The 20,678-nt window shown below is 39.1% G+C and overlaps 1 protein-coding gene across 7 annotated transcripts; it reads left to right on the forward strand.

The window, feature by feature from the left end:
- The first annotated feature begins 1,918 nt into the window (after positions 1-1,918).
- LOC121616636 (muscleblind-like protein 2a) lies at positions 1,919-20,004 on the forward strand. 7 transcript variants are annotated; one of them, XM_041951494.1, is made up of 10 exons: positions 1,919-2,151; positions 5,941-6,638; positions 9,765-9,929; positions 10,018-10,215; positions 10,325-10,573; positions 12,603-12,656; positions 13,035-13,191; positions 13,953-13,988; positions 14,560-14,654; positions 15,700-20,004. In XM_041951494.1, exons 2-10 carry the CDS (start codon positions 6,465-6,467, stop codon positions 15,712-15,714), a joined length of 1,143 nt encoding a protein of 380 aa, XP_041807428.1. In that variant the 5' UTR covers positions 1,919-2,151; positions 5,941-6,464; the 3' UTR covers positions 15,715-20,004. The 7 variants fall into 7 exon arrangements, with proteins under 7 accessions (XP_041807428.1, XP_041807431.1, XP_041807425.1 ...); XM_041951497.1 differs by having other exon boundaries at positions 14,602-14,654; XM_041951491.1 differs by lacking the exon at positions 14,560-14,654.
- The last annotated feature ends 674 nt before the right edge of the window (positions 20,005-20,678 follow it).

The raw sequence follows: 20,678 nt of genomic DNA on the forward strand, positions 1-20,678 counted from the left end.
GTAGATAACTCAGCTAGTCCAGACAACTTATCCACAGCTGAGAGGAAGACGCCTTTAGTGAGATAGAGACTGAGGATGTGGTTGAACAAGCTCTGATTCTGCCCAGACAAGTGGAGTGACTTACCAGTTAGAAGCTGGCAAAGTGCAGCAGTGCTGATGAGGCTGTGTGGTCCAGGGTACAAATCAATATATTTATTTTATTTTTATTGATTCAAAGATGCTAGTGAGAATAATGTTGATATTATAATGGTACAATATACTATGACTGCATATTTTTGAGCAATATTTATTTAAATCATTGAAGTGCAAACAAATTACAGGCTAACAGTTCCTTCATTATATACCAGGGCTTCTTAAAGTCTGGGCCTCGGTCCACATCTGGACTGCACCTGCACTGTCACACTGACATCTGTGAATCAAAGGGTTTCTGACTTTATCAGGGACAGTGAGAATTTCACACATCTAATAATGACCTAAGCTGAAATTTCTATTTCTATTTTGGGACTCTCTGCCTCCAATAACACACTACAGTGCCTCTACAAGTCAAAGAAAATAAGATAAAAGACATGATGCACATAAAGGCATAAATTAAACAGCAGGCATTTAATTTGAAAAATGTAGACTATGCAGGTTAGCAGCCTGCATGTATCAGGCAGATGCTGGGACATATTTAGCTTGCAGTGATCTTAGTTTTCCACTTGATAACCAAAACAAAGGAGCATATGTTCACTCTCTAATGTTCACCAGCATGTTTGCTGAAAGCAACGAATATCTCACCACCACAAAATGCAGTGAGTAACAGCTTAAAAGGTGTGGTTCTTTACTACTTCTGCTTCAAAACCTGCCAGATTTACTCCAAGGCACCACCTGATGGTGGAAGCCATGCAGCACATTCACAAACATGATGCTGCATATGCACTATGAACGCTGCAGCCTATTAAGACATATTACACCAGTACAATTTTAATATGAACATTGCCTGCATTTAAAGGAAAAGGGATGTAATTGAAAATTGACCTGTTAGCTGAATTAAACTGAATTGTATGGAAAAAAAAAAAAAGATTGTGGGGTCCCTTATAAACAGTAACAGTTAACAGAAGGAAATACCAAAATAACATAAGAATCAATTAACCTCTCACATGTTGGCTAAATGCAGGTTTGCTATGTGTAGGCACCCTAATTAATCATGCTACATGCTAAATATGTTTTTTTATTGACATGGTTTCACTTTATCTAATATTCCTGTCCAAGAAGGCATTTAATCAAGATCATCCAAGATGTAAATAACTTCCTTTTTATCCAACAAACATTTGACTCTAGCCTGTGAGGTGCTTCTGTTGAGGCTGAGTTACTGTTTTCCTTCTTATCCTGCTCTACAAATGAAACGTTTTTGATTATATAGTAAGTCTTCCATTTGCCTATTATTAATTCCTATGCAAACAGATTGATCCAAGACTCTTTAGGACACACGGGCTGTTTCATTACAATGCAGATTTCTGAGCCGAATTTTGATTCCCCACTATCTTAGTCAAATTGATATTAATATATTTTGTTAATTTGATGTATATTTGTATGTTCTCACAAACTAATCCAGAAAAACTCACATGGTTTTATTGCTGTTCCCTTGGTAACAAGCAAACCCTTGCCCTTTTAGCCTCCTGGCATTCGTGTGGATCATACCAATTTTTTGGTCATAGGGGGATGTTAGAAGATATAAGTTATTAAATTAAATTTTTGCCAATGATGGATTACGTTAAAGTCAAGTTAATACATCCGATACTATAATATGACATGTTGCTTGCTGCTTTTTATTATAATCGATAATTGTATATTCAATTATCGATAGTCTTTATACGTCTTAGCTCACCCCTGCAACCCCTCATCACTTTCAACTGACGTTCGTACAGTAAGCTGTCAAAAGCTTGTTGCTTAAATCTGTGCAGTGCCACAAAGTAATGAAGAAATGCGGACGTGTACATGGACGAAATAACAAGTTACACTTCTACGAACAGGGCGAGAATTAAATGTGTTGTCGAACAGACATTTCGGGAGCACTTGACATCTTGTTTTCGTTAGTTCGGCCGCACTGCCGTGTCGTTCGTCCTAGCTGGTGCGTGATCCTCTGGGAAGCGGTTCATCCGTGATGGTGAGGTAAGTTAAGCAGGTGCTCCTCACGGCTAACAGTGTGGCTAACGCGAGCTAATAAATGTTAACGTTAATGTCACAACGTCGGCCTCGTGACAGCTGCGTCTTTAGATTGCTAGCTCAGTATTTGTGATTAGCTAGCTAAAGTAGCCTAGGATGAGAATGCAAATCAGACTTAACCATAACGTTACCCTCGAAGTACCAAACTGTGTTAAGCAGACAGTGTGGTGCAAGACCGTGTCAGTTAGCTAACTGTCATTGTAGCGGTCAGTTATTGTATTTTCTGGCGATTTTTAGTTGCGTTTTGAAGTTGATACATAACTGTACGTACAGTAACGTTGTATGGGCGGGACAGCCATTGTCAGACAGGCGGAATTCACATTTCCTCTTTCGGGAAATGTGGTCAGCAACCCTTCACGTTAATGGCTTTAACCGGAATTACAATTGTACAGGATGATTTTAGCTGTGTTTTGAACCTTCTTCAAAGTAGCGTTACAGTGGTCTGCGTCTTCTCACCCTTTTTACAGTTCTGAGTTCGGCATCGTACATTTGGCATAAATAAACTGCTCAAACTGGAACAGGGTTTTTACAGAGCATACTCACAATGCACCTGAAATCACTGTCCTGGCTACAACGCAAAGTAGGCTGTCTAACATGAGGTTAACATCTGTGCTAAATTGAATAAAACTACTGAACATGTTTTCAACATCAGCACTGAATAAGTAGTGGCAGAGTTTTGAATTAGCTGCTAATGAATGGTTAAGCAATCCATCATACTGCCATGTCATCATGTTTTGCTGCAGTAGTATTTTCTGTTATATATAGCAACCCAATTTTTAGGGTCTATCTTGTCAGTCTTGGGAGCTGTCATGATGGATTTCAAGCAAAAGTCATTTTTGTGAGAAGTGAGTGAGAAGTTGCATATCAAAAGCAGAATAAGGGGGGATTTTTGAAAAGGATGGCGCTACATATTAGAAAAGTATATCACCACATGTTATCAGATTTTGTATTGTGGGTTTATTAGAAAAGAGCTCTGATGTACTCTGATATCAATATTTGAATTCCAGTCTAAAAAAAAAATAAACCAAGTTGGAAACCTGGCTTATTAAGTAGCCGTAGACACCCAAAATTGCAGTCGAACCATACTGAGACTGTTGGAGATATGACCAACCTGCAAATAATGTAAAAGGGAGCTCATGGCATAGGCCTGCATTTACAGTGACTGTAGTAACTGACTTGCAGGGCACTATGAAAAGCATGTTCAGGACATGCATTGATGATCTGCATGTTTTGTACATCATCATTGGGGCAGAAGATTTGTACAGTGTTAGTAGGTATATAAATTCTTAACTCTATACTTGCTCATCATTACAGTAATACATTCTGGAGGCAAGATCATGTGTTGAATTTAGTATTCTCTAAGTAATCACATGTTATTTGTAGATAGAGTCTCAACTGCCAGTTGTCTCTTGCTCCAAGCTCTACAGCCAGCTATCACACAGTGCTTCTGCTTCTGGTTTTCTATTGGCCAATTTCTGACTGGGAGGGTCTTCCCGGAGGCTGGCACTCAGGCAGGAAGGGGGTGGCTAGAAATGTTTCAGCCGGAGTTGGACAGACTGTCTGTTCTTACTGTTGTGAAGAGAAAATCTTTCGTCACTGCATCCGTGGGACAGAGAGGGGGTTAAAAGCCGTTGTTATGGTCATTTTCTTAACAAGTTAGCCACCTGGAAGTTGTATCTCTAACCTCGGTCGGGGACAGAAGTTCTTTAGTGCTGCATGAAGTGGGAGAGGTAGGTTTGCTTGCTCCGTTTCCTGACTTGCGTCCAAAGGAATTTGCTGCAGTGTGCTGTGGGATAGCATGCAGTAAAGCTGAAAGGTGGCGACCGTAAAGGAACTGGGTTAACAACAGCAGAGTCTATTCTGAATTTGTGCCGTTTGATTCTTTGTTCATTCATAGACCGCGTTACTTTTCAACTCTGGTTCTGATTTATTCAGCTCATGAGTTAACCACCTTTTCTGCCTGCTCAGCAACTTCCTGTGCCTTTTAACACTTAGTGTACTGGCCTGACTATCCTGTGTTCCCAACATGATGTGTGTTTAAGCTTTGTCTTGCTCTGCTTGTGTTCTGTATGTGCTTTGTTGGGCCAAGAGTCAGCATATCTGACTGTACCAATTTGACACCAAGTGCTTGTGTAACCCTACAGCGTTAGCAATAGAGAGTAACAGTGTAATGGAAAATAGGTTATAGTGAGCAGAGAGAAAGGACAAAATTTATTTCAGTGAAATGTGCGATTGATGAAATCTAGTTTTTTTATTGGCAGTGTGTTGTAGTAGATACTGATCAGCAAAATGTGTTACAAATCCAATATAACATGTATCCTATAGTTCTATGGATTTGAGCTTTGGAAATGTTCAGACTCAGTTATTGATTGATTGATTACCATGACACCAACCAGCTACACATTCCAGACTAGCACAACAGCTGTGGCTCTGTGTTTGTAACATGCTTACATATGTATTGAGGAAGCATGGCCTAGATAAATCAATTGCAAAATGTGTAGACATAATATTGCACATACCACGACCATTACATGTATCACATGTATGAGATTTAGAATGGCCGGTCAACATAATGAGCATCTGTATTCTCTGCTAACTAGCTACCATTAGCAAAATTAGGCTTGAAAAACATCTAGGGGTTCATCTGGAGATGTTTGTGCAGACTTGGCCGGAAAAAAAAGGCAGAATGAGGAATTATTGTGGAGTAAACAACAAAATGGCAAAAGAAATACAGTAAGTGGAATGGTTCAGTATAACAAGAAGGAAGTATATGCATAAATAATGGTCATCATTTACAAGCAAGTAAGGAAGAAATATCTTGCTGAATGTAAACTGACTCTGCTACTGCATGTATATGGTTTATATAAGAAGAAAAATACAGTTTATCAGGCTGCATGATCAATGCTCTGCTCATTCATTTGAAGGACCAGTGTGAAGGACTTAGTGGCATATAGCAATGAGGTGTGTGATTCCATGACAGCTGTTAATTCAGGCTTGATAGAGGAGTGATTGGTTTACTATCATATTTTTTTCATATATTTCATATTTCCTTTCAGTGTTGATGACTGCTTGTTTGTCTGCAGTTTGTTCAGCAAGATATAACACCGCTTTGGCCTTCTTAAACTGATCTAGTTGGTGGTGGTGTTTTGCCATCAAGTCTCATCTCTTTTAGAGCTGCAACTAAAGATTATTTTCATGTTGATTATCCACCAGTTATTTTCTCAATTAATCAAGCGATTCTTTAGTCCACAAATGTCAGAAAGTAGCAAAAAATGTCTGACACAATTTCCCAGAGTCCAAAGTGATATCTTCAGATGGTTTCTGCAACCAACAGTACAAAATCCAAAGAGACTCAGTTTAAAAGAGACAAAAGCAGCAAATGCTCACATTTGAGAAAGAGGAACCAGTCAGAGACTGACTGAAGTTGTTGTTTAATAAAATGACTTGAATGACTAGTCTCTTGAGAGTCTGACATGACTAAATATAACTTGACTAATTACTCAAGATCACATTTGTTATTGTTTGACCTAATCTTCTTTCTGCTGTAAACTGCGAAAGAACCAGATGACTCTGGAGAATGAACGGTCTCCAGCGAATAGAGGAAATTACGTGCCATGAGTGTTCAAAAATAATTTATGGCAGCTCTAAATATGCCAGCTGTAGACTAATGGTAACACAATTATAATGTTTATATGGATACAATTTCTATAATGTGTATTTTTTTGTGTCTTTCAGATCACAAGCAGAAAGTGCCTTTTAGAGGATATCCCTGACTTGAAGTTGGAACGTGGACACTGCTGGTTTCTGCTTTCTGTCAGGCCAGACTTGGGCAACAGCACCGGATACCTCAGCTGCAAGCCCTTTGCCACCACTTTGCACAACGTCAGCACCTAAACAAATCAAATAGAGCCATAATATAAGGACAGAGAATACTGACCTGAGAATGTATGACTGAAGTGACAAATCTCCATTAAATTTCCCTCACTTGTCTGATATTTATGGGCACCGTCATTTGTGGAATATACACTTGAACGTGTCTCAAAAAAAAAGAAACACTTCTCCAGTTGTTTCTTTTTGATGTGTTATTCCTCAGTCACTGACCAGCCATCTGATCTCTCTGCTCCACCTAATGGAGGACTCACCAGGTTGTTTTAAAAGAGGGCTTTGTACATAGAGCCAACCTACAGCTTTTGGTGTACGAGGCACGTCCCAACAAGATTGATTTTTAAAACTCACATTTATGATCATAACCTTTGGACATGGCGTTGAACATTTCTTCAGTAAGAGACACAAAATGGCTAACTCTGGAAGTCTGTCGACAGTTTCAGCGAGGAAACTGCTCACGTAGTGATGAGGAATGCAAATTTGCTCATCCTCCGAAGAGCTGCCAAGTTGAAAATGGGAGAGTTATTGCCTGCTTTGACTCACTGAAGGTAAGAAATATTGTGCACACTGTATCATCTGTGACACCTTAATGATCCTTCGCTAAATGTAAGAAAATTTTGCCCTTGTATAGAGGAGTAAGGAGCTTTAACAATGAAATGATAGATGTATTTTCCATGTTGTTATCTGTGACCCTGAGTGAATGGTTTCACTATTGTATTGTGCCAAATCTCCTCCTCTTCCTCCCCTGTTGATAATAGAGGAGGGAATTGATCCTCAACTACTACCATCAATGTCCAGTTTAAAGTCTTTATCCCACCTAATGGTGAAATCTCAAATGAAGTCCTAATATTAAAAGGCCCAAACATCCAGCTTCATGCAGAAATATGTCAAACCATAGAGCAAAACTTTAATCTTCCATTATGTAGAGCTCCAGTGTTTGGAAACCATTGAGTAAAATACCTGTCAGATGCTACTCTCATCGCTTACCTAATGTAGACTATGAAAATTTTGCCAGTCAGTTGGATTATGGCCAGTTTATTCTCCTGTTTGCTCAGTTGCCCTGAATGAGACCAGGCCTGCCTTAATCCACTCTCACACATTCACTATCACACCACAATACAGCTTTGCCCCCAGGATTATTCTCATGTTGAGTCATCGTCTTATCTCCCCACTGTAGGCAGTTTATACACAGCTTGTGCGGACAGAAGGCCGGACAAGCTGACTGGAACGTCTACTGATTAATCTTGAATGTTGTTAAATAGATTATCAAGTAGAAGTAATGAGTTCAGGCTAAAGGGTTACACACGTTAATCATGGGATGGAGTCAGGTAGTTGCTTTAACTTCTAATTGTTTGTATTAGTGTTCTAAAACTCCTCTCTGCTGTGAGAAACTCAAACATCCTCAGAAAACAGGATTAAAATGCTTCGAGGAATAACCGTCCTACACATGCTCGACACACTGAATCTGACACCACCCTCCTGCTCATTTAAACAACAAATATTAAGATTTTGTGGATTGTTTGCAAGGGACAATGGCAGTGTCACTAATGTCAGTATGTCGCTAATGAATGTTAGTCAGACGATGAGCTGCATTGATTTGGAATCTTTTTAAACTGATCAGAGTGATAAACACAGTCCATGCTGTACATGAGATGGTTTTGAACAGAAAACATGTTTTCAGTTGTCTTACATGATGTTGGATCACTAATCGCTAATGTTAAATTGTCCATGTTTAATCACCTGAATCAATTTTTCTGAAGATATATTTAGATTAAGATCATCATTGTTTGGTCCTGAGTGAAAATGTATGTTTCACTGCAAAGTCGTACAGACTTAAATGTGGACAGATGGATAAGGCTACCTAAAATGTGGTGCATTTTTATAAATAAACAATAAACACTAGAACAATTGTACAAAATAAAGATGTTGACTCACTATTAAGACCAAGTGAGTAAATCAGAATAAATATCAAACCTCGCTTTTCTCTCTTAACAATCCAGGAATGAAGTCTTGACCTAGAATTACAGTCTGTTGCGAGGATGGAAATAACAGGTCAGCTGGCAAATATACAGTTGTTGCAGTCATGTGATGATGTCACAGCTCTTCTTTCTGAATAGTCTTTTGTCTAAAGAGTTATTAAATGTCTGTTATGAGCGTGGCTACTGGTGTAATGTCAACTGGTACTAATTCAATAGTTGTTCATCACCATCAGCCTTTATTTATTAAAAGACAAACAGAGCTAGTTTTGCGAATTGTGCTTTCCAGACAAATGTTGTTTTCCTCTTACTTAGCGTTTTTGGTCTGCCCACTGATTTTATCGCCATGTGATTTGTTAATTTCAGGCTTGTGACCAGGAAGTAACAGAAGTAAACAACTGCTGTCAAAGTTCTCTACCCATTCCTCAATTACTCCAGACAAAGTTAACTTTGTTATACAGAAGAATGTGCCCATGCTTTGGCATTGTAACCAGTATGTCATGACTTCCATTAAAGCCGTTGTGAGCTAGCCCTCACAACTGCGTATGTTAGAAGATGTCTCTCAGACAGCAGAGAAGTGAGCATACCCGTTCAGCACTCCATTCAGCTGTTTCATACAGATCAGGTTGCTACTGAGATTTCTTTTAATGAGATTCACACCTTCTATGCGACCCATACCCTCTTGGGAATAGTGGAGAAGTGGCAACCAACCCTCACAAAAATATTCTCTGTAAACTACAAAGAAGCTCAATACTGTCAAGACTGGTCAATGGGCAACAGCTTCCTCATCTTTGGGTTTGACTAAGCTCTCCATAGCTGAGGCGTGTGAACCTTTAAGCCAGTGTAACACGCAATACGTACATTCATTTCATAATTTCAAGCAGCCGTAAACTAGGAAGTTGTACAAAGTTGTATAACAATCAAACATTTCCAGGGGGTGAACACTCTCCGGGCGCTGCATTTTCTCACAGCAATATACAGACTAATGAAACACAGGTGACAGTTACACCTACATATTCACAGAAAATAATTAATATAAATCTCTTGGGAGAAATGTAAATGAGGTGAAGTTAGTTAATGTGATTGAAGGATTTGAATATGAGGGGCAGAGGAAGCTAACCTCTCATTAGGCTAATACAGATGCTTGATTGACAGAAAGTGTGTTGGTAGGCTCATTTTAAAGTCTAAAAGGAGATAATAATACTCAAGCTTAATAACCAGACTGATGAAATATAAAGCAAATCACCACTGGATTCCCACGGCTGGTAAGCTCAGGGGCGTCTTATGTAGCCAGTCAGCTTTTTCATAAAATCTCTCATGATAGCTACTTTATAGTCATAAAGAGAGCACTGTGAATTGATATTTGACTGATCCTCATCTAAATAATGCTCCTTACAGCCCTGTCTGTTATGTATTTATATTGGATCATATCGCAGCACATCTATAGCCAAAGCTAATGTTCAATGCCAGTGAGGGAAATGGTATTTCCCTTATGTAAGCAAGGTAAGAGGTAGAGTTTTGTAGATCAAGGTGATGGACAGTTGTGTAACACATCCGACTTTCATGCTGGAGGAGGAAGTTTGCATCACGTTTTAGACCAATAATGAAAGTCACAGTGTTCAAAATGAATAGGTTTTCTCCTGAGTTTCAAAGATTTTTACCTGTTCTTTATGCATTTTGTATTTTCTCTGAATACAGGGCCGATGCTCAAGAGAAAACTGCAAATATCTTCATCCACCTTCACACTTAAAAACCCAGTTAGAGATAAATGGGCGCAACAATCTCATCCAGCAGAAGACAGCAGCAGCCGTGCTGGCCCAGCAGATGCAGCTCATGATCCCAGGATCCAGTCTGCAGCCTGTGGTAACGCCCTTATGGGAGCTTCTTTTTGTGTTGTGCTGCTTGTCTCACTTGCGCCTTCCCTCACAGCCAAACATTTCTTGTTACACAGGGACTTGGCACAAATACTGGTCTTTGTTACGGTTCATACATGACACCATTGAGCCACGGAATGAGCCTCGTCCCAACAGACAACCTCCCCAGCACCCCGGTTCTTGTTCCCGGGAGTCCACCTATCACCGTCCAGAGTTCTTCTTCCTCCTCTTCTTCTTCACCCTCACAGAAGCTGCAGCGTACGGACAAACTAGAGGTATTCATGCACCACAAGGAGTGCCATTAGCACTTCTGTGGGCTGGTATAATGTGGCTTTATGCTGAAAGGTGTATTCCTCTCACTTTGTTTATAATTGCCGCTCTCAGGTGTGCCGCGAGTTTCAGCGGGGAAGCTGTGCAAGAGGGGAGACAGACTGCCGCTTTGCTCACCCCAGTGACAGTCCAATGATTGACACCACTGATAACACTGTCACTGTTTGCATGGACTACATCAAGAGTCGCTGCTCCAGGGAGAAGTGCAAGTATTTTCACCCGCCTGCACACTTGCAGGCCAAAATCAAATCCAGTCAACAGCATGTCAGTCAGACAGCCGTGGCAGCCCAGGCCGCAGCCGTGGTAAGACAGAGCTTTATCCTTCTGACTACTGAAAAGGGTTGTAGTTTGCACACAACACATTATCCTGCCAGTAGTATGGTCGTTTTTTCTGTAATTATGATTGCCATGACATCACTGAATGTGGAGCACTATATATTTGTATACTATCATTTGCATGTTTAATATAGCGGGAGAGCATATGCCCTTGAAATTTACTTATAGTGTTGCACAAAGCAGAAAATCAGCAATTTGATTCACTGTTAACCCCGTTTTCCAACTGTGAGTTAAAGTCTAAGGTAGCAATTTCTAAGACCGGGGCTTTTCAGAATCTGACACTGCCTCTTTTTTTAGCCTGTGTTTCTTTACAATTTGGTAAATTGGCACCATTAAAAGTTTTCAGGATCAGCTAATAGCAGTTCATTTCATTTCTTTAATACTGAAGAAAGCTAAAAAAATGTGATGATTTTCAGACGAGTTCTTGAGTTCTGCTTCACAAGGCCAAACAACAACAACTAACTTCCTGTTGTTTTTAGAACACCAGCATGCACCTGTCCATTTCACCTCATGCAGTATCTTTGCCTCATATCTCTTCGTCTCACAGCTTCAGAAACCTCTCATAGACCACAAACATTTCAGGGTATATTCACGTACACGTCTGAGGAGTTCTGTCATAAATGGAAAATCTGCACTTTGTTCGTTTCTCCTCTGATAATTCATAACATATGTCTTTTTTTAATCCTGTGTTTACAAACGGCACAGATGTTAAACAGACCGTTAACGACATCAGAAAACATTACAAAGAAGCATGAAATGAGATGAGACTAGATTTACGGCAGTTGTTGTCAAGGGTTAGTCCTTGTATTAAAAGACCTCTCAGTCAAATTGAGAGTGCAGCTCTGAATCTTGCCTTTTGATTTTTGTAATGGAGCTATGCTTTTTACTAACATTCCTGGCCTTTACACCGTCCAATTAAAAAAAAAAAAAAAACATACATGCATATTGGTATGTTGGCACATGCACCAGACGTTTCATAGAGAGAACCGACGTGATATAGTTAACTGAAAAGTGGCCTGTGAACAATTTTATTCTGTGCTATATAGTATGCAGCATTGCAATAGTTGAGCTTTGTGGAGCAAAATGATCTGTTACGTACACTGGACCAACCACATCTAAAAACAAATTCTAGATATAATATAAAAAATTAACTATACTAACTTTGCTCCGAAGCCATGTGGCCTCAGTGAAATGCGCTTCCTGCCCTCCATGCCCTCTAGAGACCATCTCCGTCACTTTTCATGTACCATCTTTTTATAGATCACATCTACATTATATTTTTGTTGTGTGAGATTGAGGTTGTATTGTAAGCGCACCAAAGCAGTTATGTTTAGTTGTGTAAAGAACAAGTAGAGGAGGCATCCCATCCCAAAGCCTCAGTGTGAGTGTAGTAAATGGAGCTCCACATTCTGTGCTTTATGACATTGGATTTACGGTTATTAAAGCCGTTTCATGTGATGCTGCCTAAGGCTGGCTCTCATCTTTCATTTAGTGATAAAATGTGCAGTACTTTGCATTACATTGTTATCCCTTCCTGAAAGCTGTAGAATCAATGTGTGTATTCCAAAATTGTATAACGTGCATAGTTGCACTGATTGCATCTTGGTAGTGGTAGTGTTTTGATTATGATTATGATTAACAAATGCTGATCAGATAATGTTATAATGATTGATATACACTGTCAATAGTATACAAGAATGTGCCCAATCATTGTAAATCTGTGTTGCCAAAGCTATTGATTAACTGTACATGTTGACCTACTAATTAAGGAATCTTTAGTTAGTGTGTCCTTTAATCAGTTATTTTGGTTACTGTGCATGCATATTGTGTTTTATGTGGTATACTACATTCAGATTATTTTGTTTTGTTTTCCCCTTCTCACCTATCCACAATGCTGTCCCCCATGATGCACCTCTGCTTGCTGTTACCTGTATGTTAATACGCTTGAATCCCATTGGCCCACTGCCATCATGTGCTCGCTGCCTGCTATTAAAAGACTCAGTCGACTGCCAAAGCAATGAAGCGATCCCTCGAGGCAACTGTAGACCTGGTATTTTCACCTTTTGCTTTGGTTGTAGCTATTAATTGTACTGTAATAACATTTAATTTTTTGTCATTGTGGTTTAAAGCTTCTCCAAGTGTCATATACAGTAGTCTTTGTGTACAGTCACCATCAGTATCTTTAAGTGCTTAATTTGTGAGATATTTTAAAATTTTTGGTGATACATTATTCCATTCATTTTTGTATCCTAAAACCGTGCTGGATTTCTCCACTATGTGATATGTCACCTTTATTGTGTAGTCGTGTTTGTCGTTTTTTTTTCACTTTTTTTTAATGAATAGTAGATATTAAGTGTGTGTAGCTGAACAGAGAAAACTGAACTTTGGGAAGTTTTGGTGTGTCATGTCTCCTCTTGTTGCTTTTCAGGCCTTTCCCCACAGTGTCCTCCAGCCCCTACCAAAGAGACCAGCTCTTGAGAAGAGCAGCTGGGCCAACTCTCTCCTCAGCCCCAGTTTTTTGCACTACCAACAGGCTCTGGCCAACACACAGCTGCAGCAGCCCACTGCTGCATTTTATCCCACAGGTGAGCCTCTGACCTTGTTGTGGATTCAAAGCTAAACAGGCACTTTACACGCTTGACCTTTTTCATATGTCATGTCTGTCTTCTCGGGGGTGGACGCTGCTCACAAACATCATGCACACTTAATGTTGTCACTTCGCTTAAGAACCTGGCAGAGGTCAAAATTATCAGCAGAACTATGATACCCATAGAAAGATTGTAAATGCCCTGTTAGTTATGTCTTTCGCTGCCCAAAATAATATGAATCTTAATCCTGACTCCAAGGAGTTAGAGTTGAACCTTTTTTAGAAACATTTTGACATGTAATTTTAAGAAAACCACAGATGTAAGTAGCAACCTCAGCAATGGCTGCATTCTATTTAAAGTGGGTTCAATTACAAGGCCCTGCTGTAGGCCTCTTTCTCAGCAGACATTTGGACTTGTCATAGGACAAAAAGTGCAACTTTCACTAATAACATTTACGATGCCTCTGTTCTGTTCAAGTGTCTCAATAAGCCATGACAATATGACAATGAGCCAAAATGAACAACAGCAGAACTTTTTAACCTAAAAATACGTTTTTTCTGTTTGCCTTGAACTTGTAAATATATGTTGTATTTCTCGCATCTGAATTGAATCTGCATATTTGTTAAATCTTTACTGTCTAAACACTATGCTTGCTGCACCAAAGATGTATTGATGCAGGCTCATGCCAGTGATGACCATACTGATATGTGTCAGTCACACTGAAATACGGTTTCTCTCTCCATTTGATAATCACACAGGTTCTGTCTTGTGCATGACTCCCGCAAACAGCGTTGGTAGGTCCCTCCCTTATTTTTTATAAACTAAGTCTCATAGTAAGTGGAGAACACAGGTGAACCTTTCATATTCATCTGGCTTTCTTGTTATTGCAGCATAGGAGAGCAAGAATCAGGAAGCCACATTAGAACCATATCTTAAAATGATCAGAGAGGATTTTTATTTGGAATTTTACTGTGGATTAGGAAATTTGATCAGCATCCCTGAGATTCACTTCAATGTTGTTGTTTTTTTTACTCTTAAATGTTTTAGGTCATTAAAATTCCACAGATATCTTATAAAAATACTGTGACTGTGTCTGGTGGCGTTGCTGTACATGCCGTTTCTTTTGAGATGTCAAATTTATGGGCAGAAATCCTAATTTTATCTCTTATCAGCCCTCCTTTTATGTTCTCCCCTGCTGTCTCGCTTTGCTGTGTGATCACATGCCATCTGCTGGTCTAACTCAATGATGGCTTTCTGCTAATGTCATTTTGTATTTGCCTGGCTAGAGAGAGGAAAACATTGCTATGGTTACCATAATGCTCCACCTCCCTTTTCATTGCTTTCATGGTTCCCTTCCTGAAAAAGTCCCCATGATGTACAGTGCTACGCCTGCTACTGTCTCTGCAGCCACTTCTCCCGCCACAAGTGTCCCCTACGCAGCAACAGCACCAGCCAATCAGGTTTGCTCCTTTTTAAAGCTTTCTGTCATAAATCCTTAAGCTCTGAATAAGTGCTTCATCTTATAAATCAGGGGAGTTGCTTCATCAGCATAGCATTGCCCTGCTTGCATTGCCTCTCATTAAGCTTCATCTACCTGTAGATCTTCAGGAGAACTAGGCTGCATCTCACCCCTTTCCCTTATGACAGACATCACTTATTCAGAGGTCTTCCATCTGCAAATAGTGTTGTTGCATATATTTTTTATTGCATGTTTTTTGCTTTGTTCGATGTCAGTGTCTGTTTCAATACTCAATAAGGAGTTAAAAATGTCTGAAGTGAGGAGTGAATGCTGGAAACACAATAGCAGCTGAGATACTTGTCACACTGGTAATATTAATTAGTAAATGTTTGCATTAATTGGTCCTGATCAGGGTTTCATTTTTATACTTGAAACTTTGTTATGAAATATTTTTCAGGAGCGGGGATGCTAAGCTGTGTGGGTGTGTGTATTTCTGTCTGATTTGTATTTTTCTCAGCCGCCCAGGCTAAAACATTTGGTCCTTTTGATGTGTCGAGATTGTAGAGGTCGATGTGAAATATTTGTGGAAATATAATATTCTTCACTTATTTTCTTGCTTTCTTACATCAAATTTGTGTTCCATGTGCATAGTCTCATGTGCACATATACAAAACTCACCATGTTGTGTAGCTGAGGGTTACACAAGGGTTTGCTTTAAATTGCAGAGGAGGTATCCAACATTACACAATGCTGTTTATTTCAGGCAGAACTATGAGAAGATGTGTATAAAATGATGCAGAATACACTTACACAATGTTGTCATTTAATGTCAGAAAGTGTGAAAGGTGTTCCTGTCAGTTAAACACCTACAATAAGGGGGAGTTAAGCCCAATATCAAGTGTTTAGGGAGTAATGGTATGCATTTCATTTATCAATTTTAAATCCATCATTCTCGATGAGCTCTTGGCAACATTTGACGTTAACATTTGGCCCACCTATATTTCCATTCCACAGCTAAGTGACTGTCTTTTTTTCCCCTGAAACAGATAATCCTCAAGTAACCACCAGGAAAAGAAGCCAGTGCCATGTTGCTGCTGTTAAAGACCCCAAACAACTGCTCTGTAAATACTCTGTTAACACCACACACAACCTACAAAGAGCTGCATGCTGATAACGTCACTGATGAAAAAGTTGTAGACATTATTTGATCCCTCATAATAAATGACATAGCTCAATTACTAGGATTAAACTGTGTTAGATAAATGTCACAGAAGATTGTTGTGTGTACACGCCTTTGCACCTGCATTAACATGCATCTTCAGTTATGTGCATAATATCCTGGTTTCATTTCCTGAACCAGTTCTTACAAGTCAAAAGCTGCATTTAGCCTCGTAATGAGCTGAAATGCAGTAACGTCTCCAGTTCACATACAGGGGCCTCATAAATAAAAACGGATTCAACCAGGAAACACGTGCAGTGAAGATACAGTGGTAACACCTATATACTAACTAATGTGCAACTAAAGTGTTGTTCACTCACAGTTTAATCATGTAAATATCACAAGTGGAAGTAATGAGCATAACAGATCTAATCTGAAGAAGTTTTCAGTGTGTAGACAGTACTTGTTAATACCAGGTGTAAAGGGGTCCTGTGTTGGAGATTGTTAAGATTATTGTTTCCGTCATGAGTGCGTTATGTAAACGAAGATAATTTTTTTTCACATTAATGATTGTTTATTTAGTGCCAGATTTCATTATTTCAAACAAACTAGTAGAAAGCACTTATTTTAACTTTAAACTCTACATTGTAAAAATGATGGACGTACATTGTTTAGCCTGTCATCCCCAGAGAACAGGATCAGTGCTCCACCCCCTGGTGTGCCTTTGCATTGCATATACAGTATGTTTGCTGAGAGACAATACTGTATAATCCATTTGCTGCACAAACTCTTTTTCTTCAAGGTAGTGAAGCAACGATAATTCAAAGAGTTCAATTTTCCCCTCTTCATTATTAAAAAAAAAAACACCATTTGGATTTTTTGTCACAGTGATGGTCGTGTCGTTGGAAGCCTTTTTCCCTGCTGGGGCCAGTTTCACAAAGATAGACACTGACAATTGCTCAGGTCAAACTAATATAATTAATAACTATAACTAATATAGATTTCAGTACGGCGTCTAAATTCAAGCTGTGTGGTTGTCTTGAAAGGAAAGGTCACTGAAATGTGGGTAATACATGCAAATGAATAGTGTTAAACTTCCGTGCAGAGCTCCCTGCTCATTTGCAGGCTCTTGCGCTGTTTTTCGAACTGCAGATTTCACAAACTCGGATCAAACTAGACGGTGCCCGAAACATATTTTAGTGTACTGGCTTGAAAATGGACAGGCAAAACCAAGCACCACCCAACGCGCAGTACGTCACCCACCAGGTGGAGCGCTGTGGTCCCAGTGCATTCTGGTTGTTGTAGGTTTTCTACCTTTTGAACAAAAGGGAATCTCACCACTCCATTTCTCTGTTTTCTCTGATCATGTAGCACCATTTTCAAAAATATTTTCATCTTTCTGCTGCATAGATAGCCCAGTTTTATGAGAAGACCATCTTTCGATGGTGAACTACTTCTTGAAGCAGCAATAATGGTGAACCAAATAACCACATTACATGGCTCAACAGGCACAGGGATATTTTACTGGGAAAATTCAGTGAAGATTGTAACAATACAGAAAACTTCCGGTGGTATAACATCTCAACGCAGTGCAGACCTTTAGCAAAGATGAGAGGTGGCAGGATTCAGTACTTCTGCTAACTTGTCAGGCAGGTTCAGAACAGTTTCCTTAAACATACAAAAATGACTGACGATGTCGTCTCTCCTTTGTATTTCCCACAGGCTACTTCAGTCTCTAAAAACTCGCTCTACAACATTATTAAAATTATTAACCATGTTTTTTCCTCTTCTTTGTCATTTGGCGCCACTAGTCAGCAGGGGTCACAAATTGCTACCATGGAAACATCTTAGTTTTGGGTTTTTAGTATTGAAAGACTGGCCTAACTCTGCAGGCCAGTCTGACCAGTCTTTGTGAAACGGGCCCTGGTTCACATTGAAGATATAGCAAACCATGTTTTTAGGAAGAGCCTCCACAGGCAAGTTAACTCAGTAAAATGGTGTGGAATTACTACTGCTCATATTCAAACTTAAGTTCTTGCAAGCCTCTAAGGGCTGAGCCGAGTAGTGTGTGAACAGTCTTAATGTTACAGTCAGCTGTCAGTACTGTATTATTTGAATGTTACAAGTGCCTAAAGAATAGTGCGGATGAGGACGTCCATGCATATTTAAAAGGCTTCGTGTGGAAAAATCACTCATTTAAATCTACTTTACTTAAGTCACATGTAGAAAGACATGTTTTGCAGTGTATGTCAGTGCATTGGTATTTTGTGTGCTCCTGTTTAGATTTAGTATTTCAGTTCATTTTCACTGAAGCTCAAACTTGTATGTGTACGACGTGTAAGAGCTGATAGCTTAATTTTCATTAGTTTCTCTTTTAAGATGTTTACGTAGTTTGTGACTATGTTTTATATTTAGTTTTAGCCACAGTAAAATACTTTATGTAGTAAAGTAGAGTTTAAGGAAGGAGGCTTTTTTGTGAGACTTAGTTGCGTATGGTTGATTATGCAATTACCCATCTTTGTTTGAAACGTCCAGCAGACAGAGTGGGGGTTGTAGCTGGTTGGAATGAGAACAAAACTGATGTTAAAAACAGTTTTGTTGCTCATTTTCATCTAAGTTTTAGTTCCCTGTTTTGCAAACAGTGTGTGCAAATGTCAACCTGTCCTTTAATGTTTCCTTTGTCTTTTTAAGTGACTGAAATAGGGTTTTGGGGGTTTTTTTTGTTTTTTTGTTTTTTTTGGAATGAAAATGTGTGTGTGCACTTGTGTGTGTGATTAACTCAGACAATCCACCAAGACATTTGTTCACACTTTTTTCACCATTATTGGATGGAATATAAGGAGTATACGTGCATACTTTACTAGTTTAACATAAGAAAAGAACACTTTTAAAATGTACTTTCTTCTATTTTATGATGAATGTAATTTATTAAACTGACTTTAGTTCTGCGCGAGGTTCCTCAAAGGGCCTCAATCTGTTGTTTTAGCCTATGAGAAGCCGTCTTGTGTCCGGGGATCGAATGTTGGCGCAAAGCGAAGCTTAAAACATTTCATCCTTGTCACTGCCTCGTCACCTGTAAGGGACAACGAACCTTTGTATGAGCAAGGCCATTGAATTGCTTTTTATGTGCAAAAGTGCATTGTACAGGACACATTTTACGAAAAAACAACTTTCATAATAGCGTGGTAATAGTTTGTCATTAAATTGTTTTGACGTGTTGCTGAGGCAATCTGAAGTTGCAGTGATAAAAACTGTATTTTTGTAGGTGATGAAATTGTTTTACCTTCTCACAATAACACATTAGATTGTACTGTCAGATGTTTGACTTTATTATGCCATGGTGTGAAACACTGTAAGTGATCCAGTGCATAAAATATATTTTGAAATGTGCTTTTTGTGTTTTGTATGGTTTCCATTGCATGTTAACATCTTGCAGCCAAAATGTAACCCCCCCCCTCAGAGAATCCAGGCTGCTGAGCGCTGAACTCTTGCAGACACGAGTCAAGACGGTCAGGAGTTGATGCTTCAGTGGCTTTTTAAACCTTTTTCAAAATATGATAGCTTTCAAAGTTTAGGTTATTAGATATATGTCAGTTTTTCCCTTATTTATTTCACCTGCAGATAAAAGGCATGTAACCGAATGTTTGTTTCATCTTCTGGCAAAAAGCTTGAATGTCATGGATACACCTGCACGTGGAGGCTGTTTGAGATTTTGATCACCCAGTCAAAAAGATATGGACAGTAAGAATGTTTGGTCTGACTGACTGATGGAAACATTTCTCTTAAGCACTTTCTCAACAGTCAGATGACTGGGAAGATGTGCTGCTTTTTGTGAACTTTGCCTTATCTTTGATCTATTGATAAGTTTGTATTTGTTCAGTAATGACGAATTCCACATTGTCTCATAAATAAAATACATTTCTCTGAGCTTGTCTGTGAAATTACTGCTACATGAGGTTTTTCATGTGAAGCCAAAACGATAGTTTGGAAAACAAACCCACAGACCATCCTGAGACAAGACTTGATGTTGATGTTCTTCAATAAGATCAAACCTCTTCAGTGCCATTTGGTTCCATCCTGGCCTGAATATAAACTTTCCCTCATTTAAAAAACAAAACAAAACACTTATTTGTGAAAATTACTTTATTTGTGCATAAACACTTCATGTCGATAGTTCCTGTAAATTCAAAATTGTGTGAAATCTAATATTGCGAATAAATAAATGTCAAGTAAATGCCACGCTGTGAGCTGTGTTGTTTGATTTTGCACTGTACATTTATTTAGCATCATTAGCATCAAGGATTAGCTATCGGAGAACTCAGAATCAACCTGAAACACTTAATTCAGAAAATGAAATGATCTCTCTTTCGGTGCATAGTGGGGATCACCTACCATTGAAAGACAAGGTCATGTTTTTCCTTTCAGGAGTGCTCCAAACTTTTGTTTTTATAAATTCCTCCAGGTGGTGTGTCTGGAAGTTTTATGTGATCGTCTGCTGAAATATAATATATAATAATCATTTTACATATGGCAAAGAGGTGTAATTTCATGATTATGCAGTCTGCTCAGGTAGAGATCAATAAATAATGTTGTTTCTCTAGACTTCATACGGTTAAGCAGTTTTGTTTTGTTTTAAAAATAAAAAACAGCATTCTGAAATCTGGACGGCAGCAACAAAATGCAGCGTTACCATAGCAACAGCATCCGGTGCATTTTCCTCCTCTTGGATACACATCCCCGAGCTGCCCCTGTGATTGGACGAGCTCTCTTTTGATGTCACAGGGGCAACCGAATGATGGGAATTTTAACACATGAACGGAAACGTAACCGCTGAGTTTCACTGGCTCCGTCCGCGCGGCTCCCATT

Source organism: Chelmon rostratus, chromosome 13, assembly GCF_017976325.1.
Source record: "Chelmon rostratus isolate fCheRos1 chromosome 13, fCheRos1.pri, whole genome shotgun sequence".
NCBI classification, from domain to species: Eukaryota; Metazoa; Chordata; class Actinopteri; order Chaetodontiformes; family Chaetodontidae; genus Chelmon; species Chelmon rostratus.